Here is a 20907-nt window from a genome sequence, read left to right on the forward strand (position 1 = left end):
AAAATTATCTATATATACCTAATACATACATGCATAAATTCATATTTTTGCATAGTATTACTAACATGTAATTGTAAAAAACCTGTTGAAAAATATAATACAGTACAGCATTTCTTATTTGCCATTATTTGTGGATTTGTTTTCCTTTTCTGTTTTAGAAAATGCCTCTAAATATTTGCAACTACAGTTACACATGTCCAGCTGATAAAATATTGAAAGATGTGATTGCTAAGATTCATTTTATCTTTCAAAGAATCTCCATAAAAGACTTGCACAGAAGTAGACACTCCAGCAAAGAAATAAATATGACCCATCAGGAACAGTACATGACATTTCTTTTAACTCTTATGAACAGTTACACATATGCAATTTAAAGAGGAAGTGTCTTTGTGACCTTTTAATTCATAAAGCATTCCAACTGAAAGTCAAAATAATGTTGTTACTTTAGATGAACAGAATTGCCTTTTTGATGAACAGAATTGCCTTTTGATTCCCTAAAGTAATTCTTGTAAGACTTGCTGTTTCAGAAAATTAACTCTAGCCTACTTTGAGATCAGCACAAACAGAATACATGAATTCCTACTAATTTTGCTTCGCCTTCCTTGATAGGCAGAAACACCAACTTGCACAGCTCCCTATATTCTAAGATGTGCTATTCTATCTCCTGGAGGGGCAGGAATAGAAGTGTCAAATTCAATAGTTTTCTCTGTACAGCTATGCAGAGAAAACCTTGCTCTTGCAACATCATGTATCCATGAAAGGATTCAAGGATACAAGGTTATGCATCCATGAAAGCAGATAGCCAGTAGAACTGATCAGCACCATTTTAAAGAACCTTAGGATTTTCTCAGATAGAATAGAATAGAATAGAATAGAATAGAATAGAATAGAATAGAATAGAATAGAATAGAATAGAATAGAATTTTTTATTGGCCAAGTGTGATTGGACACACAAGGAATTTGTCTTGGTGCATATGCTCTCAGTGTACATAAAAGAAAAGATACATTCATCAAGGTACAACATTTACAACACAATTGATGATCAGTATATCAATATAAATCATAAGGATTGCCAGCAACAAGTTATAGTCATACAGTCGTAAGATCACTAGACAGTGCATAAGGCTCTATTTTGAAGGCTTCATTCTTTTTTGCTTTGGGCATTTTGGGAGAGCATTTAACTGAAGAGGGCCAGACATTAGCTAGAAACAGTGAGGGTCTAGTTCTGTTTTAGGCTAAAAGACAGTTGGGTGAACTTAGGGCAGTCACTCTCCATTAGCAATAGGAAGAAGCCAATGACAAGCCGTTTGTGAAAATGTTCTCAAAAACTGCAGGGTTTTGTCTAGAGAAGGAATCCATGTTAATTCGAAAACACGATTATGTACATATGGCAAAATGAATATTTTAATGTATTTCTATGTACATGTCTGAGGAGGAAGAGGAGGAGGAGGAGGAGGAGGAGGGGGAGGAGGGGGAGGAGAGGGAGGAGGAGAAGACCTGCAATGTTTCGATCAGGAGACAGGAAGCAAGATGAGCAATAATGGGGGAATAACAAAGGGGGGGAAAAAACCTTCAGTTTATTTGGGGACATAGCAGTGGTGAAATTTAGCCAGTTCTATCTGGCTTGCGTGAACTGGTAGCGCCGGTGGTAGGAGGCCCTACCCACCCACCGGAACATCATTACATGCTGTTTTTGACCCTCTGCGCATGCGCAGAAGAGGTGTGCGTGCTCACGTTCCTGAACCGGTAGTGAAGGTAAGTGCAATTCACCGCTGGGATATCATAAAAATAAAAACAAAAATAAGTAAGAAAATTAAAAATGATACCATCTACATGTTACATAAAATACTTTTTAACATTTTAATTTGCTGAGGAGACCTGACTTTGGGCTTTCTTTTTTTTTATAGTAAAGAATGATTCTTTGTAACTTGTTTTCTTGGGGATGGCAAAAGTTGAATGAATGTTATGGTAAAATTTTGTATTAAAACTGAAAATTGGTTGACTCAGCCTTCCATCCTTTATAAGGTAGGTAAAATGAGGACCCAGATCATTGGGGGGGCAATAAGTTGACTTTGTATATAAATATACAAATAGGATGAGACTATTGCCTTACACAATGTAAGCCACCCTGAGTCTTCGGAGAAGGGCGGGATATAAATTAAAAAAAAAAATTAACATGCAATTAATTTATTAACAAAAAAATTAACATGCAGTTAATTTATAAGAAACTTTATAAATTTATGGAGCTTCAGTTAAGGTAAAGGTAAAGGTTAAGGTTCCCCTCACATATATGTCCTAGTCATTCCTGACTCTAGGGAGTGGTGCTCATCTCTGTTTCAAAGTCGAAGAGCCAGTGCTGTCCGAAGACGTCTCTGTGGTCATGTGGCTGGCATGACTAAATGCCAAAGGTGGTCCCTATTTTTCTACTTGCATTTTTTATGTGCTTTCGAACTGCTAGGTTGGCAGAAGCTGGGACAAATAACGGGAGCTCACCCTGTTCCGCGGCATTCGGGATTTGAACCACTGAACAGCCAACCTTTTGACTGACAAGCTCAGCGTCTTAGTCACTGAGCTACCGCATCCCTGGAGCTTCAGTTAGCCAACCTAAAAGCATATAGAAACAATCTCAATGTCATGATTCTTGGAAACCAAGATAAGCATGTTGCTTAATGAATGTGCAAGGCTGGCTTAGTGGAGGAAAAGAAAGAAGTTAAGCTCCTTCCACTCAAATGTCTGTCTTGAATTTCTCACAGTTTTTGCAGACACTTTGGCTTGTTTCCAGCATACATCATTGGAGTCTGGTATGAAAAATGCCATCTGTAATGTATGAAATTCCTGTTATTAAAAGAGAAAAAAAGGTGGACTAATTATTCTCTGGGCAGGTGTCATTACAGTGCAATCATGTGTCAGGCATCATATTATCTTAGAATGGCCTAAAATTGTCATATTGTACCAGTAAAGTACAGCAAAGGACAATATAACAGGAAGATAAAATTAGGGAGTTTGGTGTAATACAGAATAGAGAGAAGGACTATATTAATGTAAAAACATTAACAGACTTTGAGGTTGGTCTCCATGTAAGCTTTTTAATATGAAGGAAACTTCCCATTTATTTTTACACCTTTAAGTTCAGTACCTTTATATTCTAGCTGAAACATGTCAGTGAATTCCCAGATTTTTAAAATGAAATTATTTCTTTTCCCCTCTTGCTAATTTTACAGGATATCTAGGACTTTATTTTTTATAAGATAATGTGGAATAATTATATAATAATTTGAGTTCTTCTGAACCCAGATGGTACAAATTCTTATATTGAAATATCCATTTATCAATTCCTAGTTTAGGGAAAATGCAAATTGTTATATTAGTATATTGCAAACAATGCATTGTGAAGTGCTCTACATGTCACTCATATACTGTATATGTGATTGTGCAAAGCATTACCATAGAAAGAGAAAAGTGCTATGAGACAAGTTTTACCAATGGTTAGTCAAATTTGTGAAGTCTCCATTTCAGAAGCTTTCAAAGTTATACAGAAATATCTACATCAATAAATATTGAATTTTCATTAATAATTATGGAAATGTTTCCAAGGAACATCAAACATAACTGAGTCTTCTAAAAAGTTGGTAGATAATAAGGATATAAATATACTTTTGGTTTTTCTATCCTAACCCATACTGGATATTTTGGAAGAAGTCCAAATATTAATTAAACTCTTCCTTCCTTTCTGTTTTATTTTGCCTTTAAACCTTTAGTAAAAACCCTCCAATAACGTAAAACAATGTAACAATGCACATGAGCCATGAATCAAAATTAAAGCCTTAGAAAACAGCTATAAAAATGAAAGCATATTAACAAATAAAAATACAAATAAAAAGCAGCATAAAGGCATATACCGGTATATATAAAGCCAGATTTAAAGAAATTACACTAAGCCAGCACAAATCTATTCTTTCAATGCAATATTTTTCCTCAAATAAGCATTTGCACAGATCACATAACTTGATTAAGCAGGTAAGCAAAATGTGTGCAAGTAAATCATGCTTTACTGTGGCCATCAACTGCTGCCTTTTAGCCGCGTAATCCTGAGCATGTTTACTTACATGAAGGCATTCCAGAATTCAGTTCAGACTAAAATGTGCTGTATAGGATTTCAGTCTAATTCCTTACAATGATTTGTGATGTCGGGCATGTTTCCCTTAACATTAGATGCTGCTTTCCAATGTAGAACTCCACAAAGTACAGATGCAGATGGGATGCCCAAGAGAAATTTTTCCTTTCTGAAAGAACTCTGAACAGCAAGCAGATAATCTGGCCGTGTCATAAATTGCTTTTGGCATTGTCTGTACTTCGAAGACTGGACTTTATTTTGTTTTTTTTCTAGTTATAGTCTACATACATCTGGATAATATCAATAGTTACTCTGTATTGAAAAGCTTCCCCCTCCCTTCCTTGACATATAAAAAGCATGTTACAGGATTGCCCCTAATGTTCTTAAAACACACAGAGCATCCCCAGTACTTTAACATTGGAAAGATACATTGATGACCCCAATCTTCTCAGCAGATTGAAGATCTGATGTTCTTGTAGTTTATAAACGTGTTACTTACAGCTTTTATTTTTCTTCCATACAATTATGTCTGATTCTGGATGACTGCCTGGGCAAGTCCTTGCTGTTTTATAGGCAAGGTTTTTCAGAAACAGTTTGCCATTACCTCCATTCTAGGGCTGAGAGAAAGTGATTTGCCGAAATTGGCTATGTGCTTAAGGTAAGACCAGAAATCCTAGTCTCTAACCTGATCCCTTAATCACTAAAGTGGCTTTCATTTACAGATTATAGTTCCAACACAATTAAATAATTAAACCCAGTGGTGAGATACAGCCAGTTCGCACCACTTCAGGAGAACCAGTTGTTAACTTTCTGAGCAGTTTGGCAAACTGGTTGTTGAAAGAAATCATTAGGGCAGAGAACCGGTTGTTAAATTACGTGAATCCCACCACTGATTAAATCCTATATTGGAACTATTGTGAAACATACTGTAGATTCTATCTAGTATAATACACACACACAAAAATTACACACGTAAGTTTTGTATTATTTTAACTTTTTTCTTCCTTTTTCTATTATGGTGGTTTTCCCCCCTCTTTGTTCTGTTTTATCTGATAAATGCAAAAAAGAGAGCGAGGCATGAATTTGAAAGGGCGACAGCAAGACATTTTTCTTTCTTGGTTAAGACACCGAACTAGAAACCAGACTAGGAGTTCTAGTACCGCCTTAGACATAAATTTTCAGCCAGTCATTTTCAGATTCAGCCCATCCCACCTCATAGGGTTCTTGTGTGGGGAAAGTAGTAGTAGGAAGAAATGTTAAAGAATGTTGAGCTACTTATAAAGAAATATAATAAAATAATAAAATGTATATGATGAAATTTACCTAGCTAAAATGGGGGCAAATATCCTACTAATATGAAATAAATATAAGCCTAAAATAACATTATTACTTGTAAATTATATTGGGTATAACAAAAAAAGTATTTCCCGACCATAAACAGCAATTCATATAAAAGGATGAGGACTCCAAATTTTAGCTCTATATGGTCACTTTCTGAGACTTCTGCTTACTCCTATACTACTGCTTCTATTAATGTGATTAATTTTTGCGTATAACTGTTGAAAGGAAAACACTTGGAAAAACGCTAAAAAACTAAGATGGCTGTTTCCATTATGTAGTGTCCATTCACAAATCAGTTCTATCAGCAAAATTGTGATGGGTTGAAATATTTGCAAGTTAAAATACAATATATCTTAATCACAAATTTTACAACTTTAAGTTTCTGCTTTAATCATAACTCTCACCAAGTCACTTAAATAATTATTTATTACCTGAACAATGTATTCTTTTGTTACAACAAAATGAAGTCAATCTATTTTAAAACTACTTTGACTGAATGTACAATAAAACCTAAATATTAATATGAAAAGCATGTGCCTGCCTTGTGTGTAAGTCACAGTCTTATAGTAGGGTAGACCCTAGTATTTATGAATTCTGAAGTTTATATGCTGTCATTTATATTAACATATAATTAAGGCAATAAACATAATATCAAAATAAACCAACTGGCAAATCCAGAAATTGGAGTGGATTATTGTGTTTATATAGGATATTTGGTCATAGATTTCTGTCATTTTAATGACTTCCCAGATAGAAAGGTTTTGGAAAAAACAAAAGGCTATGTTCCGCTTGTTACATTAAGTCAGTGTTTTTTTTTTTAAACCACTGCAATTAAGGCTTTTGGATTCATAAATGAAATTGGTCACAGATGTAAACAGCTTAAGGAACTCAATCAACAGAACAAGAATGATAGGAAACTAAGCTGAACATTGGGCAAAACATTTGCAACTCTGCCAAATACTTTTCTGTGAAGAGGCTTCTTTTCTGCAAGATCTATCAGGAACAAAACAAGTTTGTAGTATTTACTTCCCTTATTTATTTTTAAAGGAAAAATATTACTGGAGTCCGGCCACAATATCACAGAATTATTACAGGTTTTATTTTTTTTTATTTTTTTTATTTGAATTTATATCCCGCCCTTCTCCGAAGACTCAGGGCGGCTTACACTGTGTTAAGCAATAGTCTTCATCCATTTGTATATTATATACAAAGTCAACTTTTTATTGCCCCCAACAATCTGGGTCCTCATTTTACCTACCTTATAAAGGATGGAAGGCTGAGTCAACCTTGGGCCTGGTGGGACTTGAACTTGCAGTAATTGCAAGCAGCTGTGTTAATAACAGACAGACTTAATCTGCTGAGCCACCAGAGGTTGAGGACATTGTAGAATTTGCAAACTGATTCCACAAGAAATCAACACAGTTGTTGCTTCAGCAGCAAACACAAATAACTGTCTGTAAAAAACAACAACAACAACAATTATGCTACAGCCTTTGCTAATGGTGATCCCCACTTAAAAAAAGGTGGGAGAATTTGTATTCCCCACTAAAACCTTTAAAAGCCATATATTATCAAGCCTTAGTTTTTTTTACTCTTTCTTCTGCCTCTTTCTTTCACTGCACGTCCAACAGAAATGTTCCTCTTGTCCAGGATATTTGATCAATATAGACTCAAGGAGAAAAGTGTCCGTTTTTGAATCCTTAAATCAACATGTAATGATGTTACCTAGCTTTTTCATTTAGTTCTATGCCAGTTTATTTCTGACATTTCCTGACATCCTTCTCCCAATTGGATTATATAATATCATTGATGCTCAGAAGATTAAGATTAAAAAGTCTAAATATAGACACATACCGACCACTTGGCACAATTAGCTTACCTAAAGCAGTAATTTCCCATGAAATATTGGATGTAATGTTTATTTGTGGAAAAGGTAATACATGCAATACACCACACAATTAATGTGTATTATACACTATAAATGTGCAAATCTTTTTTTTTTATAATATTCTTGGTTGTATTTACAGATTTACAAAATAAAACATTCATAAGATCTAAGCATTTGATTTCTGGAACAACCTATTATGTCATCTATATCACCTTTATTCTGAGGAAATTGTGGTAGGGGCAACACTTATTCTTCTAAGGCAGGGGTGTCAAACTGAAGGGCCACGGGCCAGATGCATCATTCACAGACCACGTCTACCTCAGCTCCACGAAGGGGAAAAAGTAACAAAATGTCATGTGACAGCAATGCGACGCCACGAGTTTGACACTCATGTTCTAAGGTGCCAGAACATATTTATGTACCATATTTGAGAAATAATCTCATATTCTTCATTGATATTTATGAAGACAGATTTTGCAGAAAAAAAATGTCTCAAAGACTGTATTCATTTCCTACAATTCTAAACTAGCCCTTGCTGAAATCAGCAGGATTATTATTACAAATAATGGGATTTGGGCAAATTTAGAGGAACCATGCCATTCTGCACCTGAATATATTCATCTTTTGGCAAAAATCCCTTTGATGAGTGAAGGGAGGGAAAAGAAATTTGGCTTTCTTTTCAAAGTTGACAACAGGCTCTTAGCAACTTACATACCTGTGGAGCACCTGGAAAAATGATTTATGACAGCTGGGGTGCATGGTCCCACAATGGGCCTCAATTATTAGACTTCAAAGTTAGTATAAAATCTTACGAATTGTACAGAGCAACAAGTCTGTCTCCTGCATTTACTGCAGTTTAGAATGTAGCTGTAGATAAGATTTGCTTTTCATGTGTAGGATTTAATGCCTCTAATTCCCGCCTGCTACATGTACAATAGCTGGCAACAAAACTGTATTTCAGAACTGGCAATTTGAAATTGGTTTTCTTTGTATGAAAAGAAAAGGGTGGTTGCAGAACAGATTAAGCCATCCTGAGATATTTTCTGTAAAAGTTTCCCTTACCAAATGTATGTGAAGATTCTCAGTCATCCAGGTCCTAGTTGTTTCAAAAGTGCTTATTTTTTTTAAAAAGGCAACTGGACTATTTTTTTCTTGAGGAAGGACAACAAAACATTTTACAACTGGGCTAAAAGCAATATTGCTTCTGGCTACAGTATGCTGGAATTTGGGTGCATTTGGTGAGGGTAAACAAACATTTGGTGAAGAAGAACAAAATGTTTTGTTTTGCTTTTCTTTACCAAATGTTTGTTCACCCACACCAAATGCACCCTAATTCCAGCATATTGTAGCCAGAAGCAATATTGCTTTTAACCCAGTTATAATACCAGCACCTACTGGTCAGCAGACGCTAAAAAATGCACTGGCAATCATAAAAGAAAGCCTATGGTGGATGATCAGCATTTATAGCTTGCAGATTAAAAATGTAAAATTATCTTGAATTGAACTTGAGTCTGATGACCACATGAATTTTTTGGCAACCAAATGGAAGTGATTTGTCATAACCTCTTTGGAAATCTAGCATATTGCATGCGATTTTCAGATGGTCTCTCACACAGTTACAAAGCAATATGCTGCTGGGTACAATTAGATTATCACCCTTTCCACATATCCAGGCAGGGGTGTAAGTTAAGTACATTTACTATAGAGCAATTCAGAAAAAATCTAAACTCTAATAACATAAAATAATCCTGATCTTCATATTAGAATCCACATTGAATCTTCTTCCTACCTTTTTAATGGATGCTGATCTTGAAGATTCTTGTCTTCCATTCTGTATGTACAGAACAGCTTTCTCTGGCACCTTCAAATCTTTTTCAAAATCAAGTTTAATTACTTCCCTAGTCTGTTTGTTCTGAAAAAGATTTGCTCTGCACTCATGGCAGTGAAAAAACAATGTTAGAACTCCCAGTCTCTGAGGGAGATAGGCAGTTTAGAAATATGAGAAACAAACAAAACAATTATTTTACAGTATTACTTCATTCCATCCACCTGAAGGACAGGTAAAGTGGGTAATTCTACCTAACCATTAGAGCACCTATATTTTTTAATTCAGTGAATATAAAAGCAGTTTAAGATATAGAACATTTCTGAGAAGCAGGAGATCAAAAACTTGTTTCAGTTCCTTCTCCAATTTTTCTACAAATTGCTTCAGACACTGCAATATATAGAACAAGCTATTCCTTTAAAACTTTTGTTTTAAATCACAATTCATTTACAGCATGCATATTGTGCTAAGTCACAATTATTTTTTGATTTAGTATGCTACATGGATTTACTACAAGATTTACCACAAAATGTGAGCCAGGTTGTTCTGTTGGACATGTGAAGGGGTGATTTAAAACAAAGGAGGACTTTTATGCCTCCTTTTTTATAAATGGCACATAACAATTTATTTCATGATTTTTATATAATTATTTTATTTAGGAATGCGAATCAACCTAAAGACCTTATGCATAAATCATCAATTAACCAAATGTTTTTTTTATAACATGGATTACCTATCACAGTTATGGTATATGTTTCAACTCTGTACATCATCCTTTAATATAAAGTAATATGTTACATATTTATTAAAGTCTGCCAATGTCATCAATATGCCTTGAATGAAATCCCATATATTCAGACTTTTTCAAATTAGTAAATAAAAACACACTCAAAAAAATCCATCCACATTTTGACCAGTTGCTGTCAAAACACTCTGCTGCTTGGAAGGATTCCTCCCAATAAATATAATTTGGTAAATTCCAAAGTTATGATTTTTCCTTTCTAACTTTGTAATATTCTTCTCAACGGATTTGGAAACAGCCACTGTGTGGAAGCCTGTTACTTACTGAAGGAATGACAGAGGAAAGAATTATGTGTTTTCCATACTTGAAAGGGCTGTAATCCAAAGCATTTTTATAACTGAATTGCAGTCCGAACTTCCATCCTGGGGAATTGTTATTATTCTTTCCTGCACATTGTGTCTGTTAAGGCATTTGCTTGAAACAGGATAGAAATGCAATGACACAAAGTGGTTAGCATCTTATACTTTTTGCGGCTGGCTACCTTTTGTGGTTGAATACATCTCACTAAAGCATAAAGTAGTTCATTCTATTTCTGTTAAGTATATTGGTGCCTGCAGCCTGCAGCCAAATGTAGTTTCTTCTATAAACTGTGGCTAAACAAATTATGGCTTAGCATAAAATACAAATAGGCTATGAAGCTGTGAGATATGAAGAGAATCTAGCCAGCCACTCATCTGAATTTGAATATATTGTAACTTTCCAGATGATCTTGGCTCATGGTAATGCAGAGTTATGTTTTATCACTTTTCTCCTCCAATTCCTTGTTCAATATGGGAGCCGAGAGGGCAGGATCAGATGCTCTGGAAATCAAATTCCGGCTGTGGCCCATTGTACTTCTTAGGGAGGAAATAGGAGTACCAGTCCTATAAAAAATCAATCAGGAATGCAGCAGAAGGATTAAATGCACAAAGAAACAGATTGATAAATTGCAAAAATAGAATAAGAGAACTATTCCTGTTCTATTTTAATAATTTTATATAATTTTTATAATTGTTTAAAGTAGCAACTGTGTGATAATACTTAATTCCATATTAGCTTATGGTGTACTCAACACTGTGCTCACACTAAATCATAAACTAGAATGTAAAAACTATCTTTATATAAGCACTTCTCAATTTATGACCATTCATTTAACGACTGTTTGAAATTATAGCAACATTGAAAAGTGACTTATAACTGATCCTCAAGCTTATCACCATTCCAGCGTACCTGTGATTATATGATCAAATTTTGGATGCTTGGCAACTGGCATGTATTTACAATGGCTTTATTTATTTAATTAATTAATATGGCCATCCCCTCATTTTCAGTGACTTACAAAAACTGTGGTGTTGGGGGCAGGAGATTCCACAGGGTTGCCGTTTATTCATAGAGGGCTTCTGAGAAGCAGAGTTAATGGAGAAGCTGAATTTATTTAATAGCTGCATGATTCATTTAACCATAGCAAAAAAGTAGTGAAATTGGATGGGACTCACTGGACAACTTCTCTGAATACCATAGAAAGTGGTGCCCCCAATTTTGATTGTAAATTGAGGAAAACCTGTATACTGCATTAAGTGCAGCCAAGGAAACTACTCATGGCTAAATATAATATATTATCTCACTTGAATGGCTAGCTGATATATCCTATTAATGAAGAACTCTTGTTATTAGTGCAAGTTCAAATCTTGGCTGAGGATGAAAAAATTCTTTTCTGCCTGTAATTTTCCCATCATGCATGAATGTTTACATCTGTTGTGATAGAAATTTGATTTTTGCATTTTTTTTACATTATAGGATTTTAGTTTTTATTACAGATATTTTTTGATTAGTGCTACTTAATATTTGTACAATAATGAAAACACAGATCTTCTCAGTAAATAGATGGTCAGATACAAATCCTACCAATTTTATATTTGTGCTAACAGCTTGAATGGAAAATGTATGTAGCTTATTTAAAGTATTAATTAGCACAAAGTTTTCTCCAGAAAACTATGTGTACCTGACTGTAGGGATGGTAATTTGGACATTATCAGTTCTTGTTTATGAGGAGTAATCATTTATTTAGGTGGCAAAATAGGTCTGTTCGTTATCTGCAAAATATTTTGTTGGCTACAGAATTAATCATGTGCAGATTAAAGGAACAGAATGAGGTACTGGGTTATGAAATCTGTTAAGCAATTCACATATACAACTTTATGATTATGTAATGATGAACTTGGAACTCTTTTGCAATTACAGGTATCATGTTATTGCACCAGATTAGGGCATAGGGAATAATGAACATACAGAATCTTATCATATGAACAACAGATAGGAATAATTTACAATATTGCTACAGTGTTCACATAAATGAAGATCTAAACTAAAACGTGATACATTTTTAAAGATCGAACATTCTTATTATGTAAAGCTATTTTCCATATTTAATATAATTTAAGTTCTTGTTCAGACAAATTACTTCCCGCTCATATCTGGATACAGTTTCACTTTACAGTGAATTACTGCCAAGGCAAGTGGTATCGCCCAACCCATTCTAACCCTATCCAATCTTATTTAATGTTGATGCAGTATTCTGAAGGGACTCAAACAGGAAGCCTCTGGGTGTTTTCTGTTATAGAGTGGGTGGAGTTCTTTAGAGAAAACAAAAACATGAGCTGCCTTCTGATCACATTGGATCAGTTTTTTAATATCCTCTAAGAATTTAATTTCTTTCTTTCTTTTTTTTTATTTGCATTTATATCCCGCCCTTCTCCGAAGACTCAGAGCGGCTTACACTATGTTAGCAATAGTCTTCATCCATTTGTATATTATATACAAAGTCAACTTATTGCCCCCAACAATCTGGGTCCTCATTTTACCTACCTTATAAAGGATGGAAGACTGAGTCAACCTTGGGCCTGGTGGGACTTGAACCTGCAGTAATTGCAAGCAGCTGTGTTAATAACAGACTGTCTTAGCAGTCTGAGCCACCAGAGGCTCCTTTGAATACTGAAATAATTTTTTAGTCAATAAGGCAATCCCAACCTTTGAAAATCTGTTTCTTTATTTTTAAATTGTAACACAAAGAATCTTAAGAAAGGTTAACATTCATATGAAACACTCAGCGGTGAAATCCACTTACCTTTGCTACCAGTTCGGGAATGGGAGCACATGAAAGCATGTGCAGAGAGTCAAAAATGGGACATAATGATGTCCCAGCAAGTGGGCAGAGCCTCCTGCTGCTGGCGCTACCAGTTTGCACAAGTCGGAAAGATCCGGCCGGATTTCATCACTGGGAACACTGCTTTCTATGATTACCGACAAATTTTAGTGAATGATGGTTGTACGTACAAATAAGTACTATTAGAGATTTATTGGGAGAAAAATTACTGCCAATATTAATTAGGAAATGAAGGAGCTTTTTTAAGGAAAAGTGACAATATAACTAATTTTCCAAGACCACCCAAATATATACGATTTATTCAACCTAGCCTCAGCATTTATACTATCAGATAGTTTACTACTTTTTATTCAAGGAAATAAAAACAATAGGCTATAACAGCGGTCACCAACTGGTGGTCCGTGGACCACTGGTGGTCTGCGAAAAATTTTTGGTGGTCCGCAAAAAAATTATTTACATTTTTTATATTGCACTAAATCAGAGGTCCTCAAACTACGGTCCCTGGGCCGGATACATGGAATGAATGCTTGGGTTAATGCAGTGTATGTCCCCCTTCGGGATCTTTTTGTGAGGGTCAGAGGGAGGCAGAAATTCCAACTTGGGGTCTGTTTCAGCCTCATGGTGTGGGGCTTTGGGCGAAGGATGGAGGGAAGAACCACTAGTGGAAAAGGGCCTGAGGGCCTTGTTCCAGTGGGACTGTATCATGGGTCATGTATCATGACCATCTCAGCCCGCTGAGCCTCCAGGGGCCAGTATGTGGCCTTGCACTCTCGCAGGTCTTCCCTCTGCTTGGAAAGCCTATGCTTGTAGTCCTGAATGAGGTGCTTCTGCTGAGCCTCCTTCTCAGTCAGATCCAATTTGAACTGAGCCAGCTGTTTTGCCAACTCTTTCTCATGGTGGTTGCCTAGCTCCAACAACTGTTGGGGCCCTAAGCAGCCTGGGGATGTGAAGAGTGGCTGGGAGGTGAAGGGTGGGTAGAGATTGGCGAGGCACCCCTCGATGTGAATGACATTGAATTGGCCATGCCCACCCAGTCATATGACCACTTAGCCATGCCCACCCAGCCGGTCATTAGGCAGATCATATTAGTGGTCCATGGGATTTAAAATTATGAATTTAGTGGTCCCTGAGGACCAAAAGGTTGGGGACCCCTGGGCTATAACATAATCCCAACAGCAATGTTAAGATTTGGAGTTTATCTATACCCAATACTGGGTCATTGACTTCAATAAGCAAAGGAAAAAAACACATAAAGGAAATCCAACAAGACAATGGAAGGAAGTGTAGGAAGTTAGCACCCACCCCTCTCCTAGAAGAATGAAATATTTTAGGAAACATTAAAAAGGCAGAATATATTTCCCTGGATGAGAAATGGAGAAACATGTTTTAAGAACAAAGCAGCTCCCTGCAGCTTCCTGCCTTCCCCAACCTTTGTCAATGGGCCAGAGGTAGAAACTCATTCTCCCCACCTTTGTCAATGGACCACCATCTGCAACACAATAGGACCCATCTAGCAACAGAAACTCACCACATGGCTCCTGGGAAGATTACATCAGCCAGCAAGGCTAGCTAAGACCCCCACCCCCTGGGAGTCTGACAACCAATCAGAATACTCTTCCTGTGCCCCAGGAAGTTCAAAGCTCAGAGAAAGCATAAAACCAAGGCATGCTCAGTATCTCGTCTCTTTTCTGTTCAGGAACTCAAGCCATGTGAACCTGCCCACCATTAAACCATCTTTCCAAGCACTCTCCATGTTTCCAGTGTCTTTTTCCCCACTTGGAACTGAACCCAGATGGATATTTCTTCCAACAGAAGCTTAAAGGATTATTCCAATCATGAGGATATTTCATTTAGCATTGCACTTAGTGTCTAGATTTCATTCATTGCGATTTCTCTTCTGTAGCAAATTCCGTATTCAAGATCACAATAATAGAATACCAAACTCTGATCACATGGTAAATGTAGAAATACAGAGAAATCCCTCAGCCATTTACTGAAACACAGTGAGACGTTCCTTTCACCAGAAATAATGGGTGGGAAAACTACAGACCAATATAATTTTGGAAGGATATGGCATTAGGGAATTACTACAGCCACATCCTGTGACACTAGCCTATGTCAGGGGTCTGCAAACTTGGCTCTTTTAAGACTTGTGGACTTCAACTCCCAGAATTCCTCAGCCAGCAAAGCAAAGCTGGCTGAGGAACTCTGGAAGTTGAAGTCCACAAGTCTTAAAGAGCCAAGTTTGCAGACCCCTGCCCTATGTCATTTTCATGAGGCACTCCATCTCAAGCCTTCAAAATGGATGATGTTGGAGAAATAGGAAATCTTGCATTTTTATATGACAGTCTTAATTTCCATATAGTAATGTTAGCTGTGTTTTCATGTGCTGTTTACAGAAGGTACCTGCTAATAGACTCCCACTAGTTAATTATTACTTAAAGGAGCTCAGTGGTGCAAAGCATATTTTTCAAAATAACACCTTCAAAGCAATGCACAATTGCAAAAATATTAAAATACTTCCCTTGTGCGGTTTAAAATGACTCTTAAATTAAGCCACAAATCTGCAACATTTATTCTACACAGTAAACTACCGTTCACTTAACGCTATCTCTTTGATCTTATGCCCAAAGCTTTCCTCGTGCAGGAACACATCGAGAATCTAATCCTCCCTATGACATATGATGACACGCCGCGACTGCGAAACTAATCGCATTCCGAAACTAATTGTTTTCTAGCCTGTGAATTGAACTTTCTTCCAGTTGACAGAGCTAAAATATTTCCGTATCCACGTTGGATTGTCTCTCTCATTCTAGCTTTGCATCAAAGAGGAGGCACCTCTTTCTGGAAGACGAAGTGCAAACCTTTTAGGCCCGCAAGCATGGCAGCTGCCACCGCGATCCCTAAACAGGCTGTCTCTGTTTTTCAGGAGTTCCGCGCCATGTTTTACGTTCTTGGTCCCAGCGAGAGCTCCTTCCGCAGCGTCAAGGAAGTTCCCGATTACGTGGACAAGGTGAGAGCTCCTAATCCCACCTTCCTAAGTGCCCCCCCCTTTCTGTGCAACAAACTGCTACAGTTGCGTAGGCTGCTGCGCTTGGAGAACGCAGCCCCTTTGCGAATGTCTGGGGTGAAAACGGGACCTTGAAAAGTCACTTTTGAATCCTCAGCATGGAAGTAAAAGTTCCTCCTGAATTTTTTTTTTAATTTTTTTTTGCAGATTTAGGAAGTGTTTTCTCCATATTTTTTCCGTTCACCACAATTTCTCGCCTCCTTGAATGGAATGAAGGTGATTATGAAATCACCTAATTGCTTGGAAGAAGACGCTGTCTTTTGTGAATCTTGGAGTTAGGTAGTAATCTTTAGCTAACCTTCGCTGATTCCCAAAGAAACTGCGTTTGAATGGGAAAAGGTTCAGAACGCAGGAAGACTCGGTTCGTGGCTAAACCGGGAATTTAAAAAATAATATCCCAGGAGGGATATCCTTATCTTACTGGTGTTAAGAAAACTACATGAAGATGTTTAATGAAATCACCAACAATTAAACTGAAAGAAGACTTACCTTTTGAAGTGCAGCTCCCATTGTCTTCAGGTTGATGGAGGCTATATAGAGTAGTGCAATACATTTGGAAAAGATCAATACATCTCTCTGTTAAGAGATGACAACTAGTCCAAAGTATGTTATATTCTGAACCTGGCTTGAACCATATGAGTGTATAGCTGGGTAAACATAGCCTCCCTATTTTTATTCCTTTTCCTTTAATTAGAAGGAGCATATTATTTTTCGATTTTTATACATTTGTTAGATTAGTAAACTTTTTTGCTTAGCTTTTTTAATCACAATATAAATAAACTGGGATAAGATGGCTGCATTTGTATATTTTGGCCCAGTCACTCTCTCTTAGCCCAACTTTCCCTTAAGAGAATTTGTGGGGGGGGGGGGGAAATGGAGGAGCAATTCTCTATATGATGTCTTACATTCTACAGGAGCTGTGGTGGCGTAGTGGTTAGAATGCAGTACTGCAGGCAAATTCTGCGGACTGCTGGCTGCCAGCAGTTTGGCAGTTTGATTCTCATCAGTTCAAGGTTGACTCAGCCTTCCATCCTTCCGAGGTCGGTAGAATGAGGACACAGATTATTGGGGGCAATATGCTGACTCTGTAAACAGTTTAGAGAAGGCTGTAAAACACTGTATAAGTGCTATTGCTATCTTTGAGAGATGGACAATTTTAAAATATGAAAAAGAAACAAATGTTATATTATGTTCCTGGCAGCAGTACAAAAGTGAGCTATTGTTTCTTCTGAATAAAAGAAGAGATGTATTCCAAGCAAATAAAATAAATAACTCTGGGACACAATGTGAATTTTTATACCGCTGACTTGATGGGATGTGAACTTTGCCCTGATTTTTTAATTGTGTTTTATGTTTTCCTATGCCACATTTATTTATTATTTCTAAGTCAAATCATGCCTTAGAACAATGTAGAAATCCAGTTCTGCCTTTCAGCATATGTTCCATTCTCCTCCTAAGGATGGAATCTGAGGTTATATCTACAAGTATAGATAGAATGCAAAGAGGGATTATCACTGATAATTAAAGCATTGCACTGGTTGATAGGAGACATGCCTTTTTGTCATGTTACTTCAAAACATGTTAATTCTTTGTTAATATTAGCGCAAATGGTTATTAGTCCAAATTAGTCCAAATTAGTCCAAATTCAATGTTTTTGAATTTTTTCAAGGGTAATCTCACAGAATCTATTGCAATAATTCAATATTCTTAGCTAAGAAACATTTGGTTTCTTAGCTGATGACTCTTAGCTAAATGTGGTAACTATATGTATTAGAAGTGAATTTGTGCAGTGCTAAATTTGTGATGGCACTTCCCAAATGCAGAACATCCTCAGAGCAGTCTGGAAAATGTTAAATTAATGTGATCACTTGTTATGGCTTTATTTAAGAAGTTTTTTGCAACCTGTGCTGAAATTAAAGCTCCCAGAATGGCAAGCTATCATAAGGACTAAAGTAGACCACCAGAAATTTTACAGAATGCAAGTGTTTTGAATGGAAGAGGAGATGTGTTAGAAGTCCAACCCACTCTCCATTCCCGTTGCAACTGAAATAGGGAAAAAAAACAAGTTGCATTAATTGGCATCTTTTCTCCATTAAAAAAAAAAGTTGGCATCGATTGGGATATATTCAGTATTCTAACCTTGGCGATGATTAGTTTTTTTATGGAACTTTGAATAAAGTCATTAATTGCCTCCCTCCTGTGGCATGGTGATTTTTAATATATAAAGATTTTTCCTCCCGAAAGCCATCACTCTGCTAAACAAATAATTCCCTCAACACTGTGAAACTATTTTCTAAGTCTGCACTACTATTAATCTTTTCATTGTTCCCATCATCCATCTCCTTCCACTTACGACTGTAACTTTGTTGCTTGTATTCTTATGATTTATATTGGCTTTTTCCTAATATGATTTGATTGCTTATTTGTGCCCTATGACTATCATTACATGTTGTACTTTATGATTCTTGATGAACGTATCTTTTCTTTTATGTATACTGAGAGCATATGCACCAAGACAAATTCCTTGTGTGTCCAATCACACTTGGCTAGTAAAAATTCTATTCTATTCTATTCTATTCTATTCTATTCTATTCTATTCTATTCTATTCTATTCTATTCTATTCTATTCTATTCCTGCCCTTAATCAGAATCAGATATGAATGATACACATGTATGTTACGTATTTTCTCAGCACCAAGAGCTAGAATGTCTTTGGTTCTAGGTCAGGCTTAATAGAGATCTACAGTATATGGATTGCACTATCAGCATCCTTTCTAAACTATGTACAGTTTACAACGATACACTCATTAATATATACATATAATGCTGTAAAGGAAGTAATACCAAAATATGTGTGTTTAAGTTTAGATCATCATTGGAAAGCAAAAACAGAGGGTATATAATAGGCTTAATTTTTTACTTTATTTCTGTTCCCTTTCATTTTAGGCAACTCCCTTGTTCGTTACCCTGATTTTGCTGGAGGTCATAATTAAGTGGGTCCAGAAAAGACATTTTTCATTCCTCCACAGTGATGATATAACATCTTTGTCTGCAGGTATCTTCTCAAGAATTCCAGAGTAAGTTTAAACTGATGTATAGCTTGGTTGGCTCAGATTTAGAGAGGGGAAATGGAAAATTAGGGGACATTCCTAATTTTTCTTAATGGTTTTCATAAACTTTGACTAATATATAATAATATATAATAGCTTATTGTATAATGTGCAGTAGTAATAGTTTTAAAATCTAATGAGATATGTAGCTAATAATATAATGCAATTTTAAGAGATTCTGGTTTTCTACATCTATTTCAAGCTGTTTCCAAACTCAAGGGGAATATTGATCTGATACCAAATATTTATAAGTCATACAATTAGTTAACAGTTTCATTAGTTCAAAGGTTAGTTAAATAGTTGGTTTACTTTATTGATTAGCCCTTGGCCCATATCAAAGTGCAGAGTTCCAGACACAAATTATTACTTATATCTGATTAAAAACTATTTAAAATGGAATTAGAATAAAATATGATTTAAAATGAAATTGGAATAAAATACAATTTAAAATGAAATTGGAATAAAATACAATATTTTTTTTTAAATTTACATTTATATCCCGCCCTTCTCCGAAGACTCAGGGCGGCCTAAAGTGTGTAAGGCAATAGTCTCATTCTATTTGTATATTTACAAAGTCAACTTATTGCCCCCCCAACAATCTGGGTCCTCATTTTACCTACCTTATAAAGGATGGAAGGCTGAGTCAACCTTGGGCCTGGTGGGATTCGAGCCTACAGTAATTGCAGGCTGCTGTGTTTTAATAACAGGCTATCTTACAGCCTGAGCCACCATGGCCCCTAATCTAATTTAATATATAGATAAATAAAATTTGATAAAATTCAAATACTTAAAACTAACAAATGAACTACTGTATTTTTTGGAGTATAAGATGCACCAGAGTATAAGATGCGCCTTAGTTTTTGGAAAACAAAATAAGAAAAAAGCTGATTGGTGGGTGGATTGGTCTCCAGGAATACCTTCAATCAGCTGTTCTCAGAGGTGAATTTTAGCAACAGGTTCATTGGTTGTGAGCTGTGTGCCTTGTTTTTTTTTCAGCCTTTGAAACCTCTGTGTTTCTGCCTCTGAAACTTCTGAAACTCTGTTTCAGAAAAAACTTCTTTCCCTGCCTCTGAAAGCCTCAGAATCAGAGTTTCAGAAAAAAAGCCTCTGAAACTTTGTTTCTAAGGCTTTTTTTCTGAAGCTTCATTTGTGAGGCTTTTTTTCTAAGCTCTGTTTGGAAGGTTTTTTTCTGAAACTCTGTTTGGAGGCTTTTTTTCTGAAGCTTCATTGTGAGGCTTTTTTCAGCCTCTGAAATTTCCATTTGAGAGGCTGGGCAGGGCTACATTCGGAGTATAAGATGCACCCAGATTTTTACCCTCTTTTTTGGGGGGAAAAGGTGCATCTTATACTCTGAAAAATACGGTATTTATTCATATAACATATACAAATAAAGAAATAAAAATGCCATTTATCTGTATTTGTAATTCAGATATTTTGATCTTAAAAAATAGTGAAGGCAATTTATGGAAGTAAAGTTATTTGTTATCTACTGCAGTCTGTGATACTCAAAAAAGTAGAGTTCTAATAAATAGAGATTACACTCTTAAATGCATTATTAAGTGCATTTATTGCACTATTAAATGCACAAAATAAACAACCTTTTGGTATATCTTTT

At 36.1% G+C, this 20907-nt stretch overlaps 1 protein-coding gene and 1 long non-coding RNA gene across 6 annotated transcripts in view; one reads left to right on the forward strand and one right to left on the reverse strand.

The window, feature by feature from the left end:
* Positions 1-230: 230 nt before the first annotated feature.
* LOC131197685 (uncharacterized) lies at positions 231-15318 on the reverse strand. The gene is made up of 3 exons (XR_009155005.1): positions 9133-15318; positions 7556-7666; positions 231-6909 (listed from the first exon to the last, which is right to left on the reverse strand). It is a non-coding gene; the product is annotated as an uncharacterized LOC131197685 (long non-coding RNA).
* Positions 15319-15786: 468 nt separating this feature from the next.
* Positions 15787-20907, forward strand: part of AGMO (alkylglycerol monooxygenase) — a 193045-nt gene continuing 187924 nt past the window's right edge. The window contains exons 1-3 of one of the 5 annotated variants that reach the window (XM_058182034.1): positions 16000-16125; positions 16330-16398; positions 19129-19259. In XM_058182034.1, coding sequence (XP_058038017.1) covers positions 16393-16398; positions 19129-19259 — 137 coding nt within the window. In that variant the 5' untranslated portion in view covers positions 16000-16125; positions 16330-16392. Of the gene's footprint in view, positions 16126-16329; positions 16399-19128; positions 19260-20907 lie in introns of all 5 variants that reach the window. The other 4 variants (XM_058182036.1, XM_058182035.1, XR_009155004.1 and 1 more) reach the window with 4 other exon arrangements.

Source organism: Ahaetulla prasina, chromosome 4, assembly GCF_028640845.1.
Source record: "Ahaetulla prasina isolate Xishuangbanna chromosome 4, ASM2864084v1, whole genome shotgun sequence".
In the NCBI taxonomy this organism is placed as follows: Eukaryota; Metazoa; Chordata; class Lepidosauria; order Squamata; family Colubridae; genus Ahaetulla; species Ahaetulla prasina.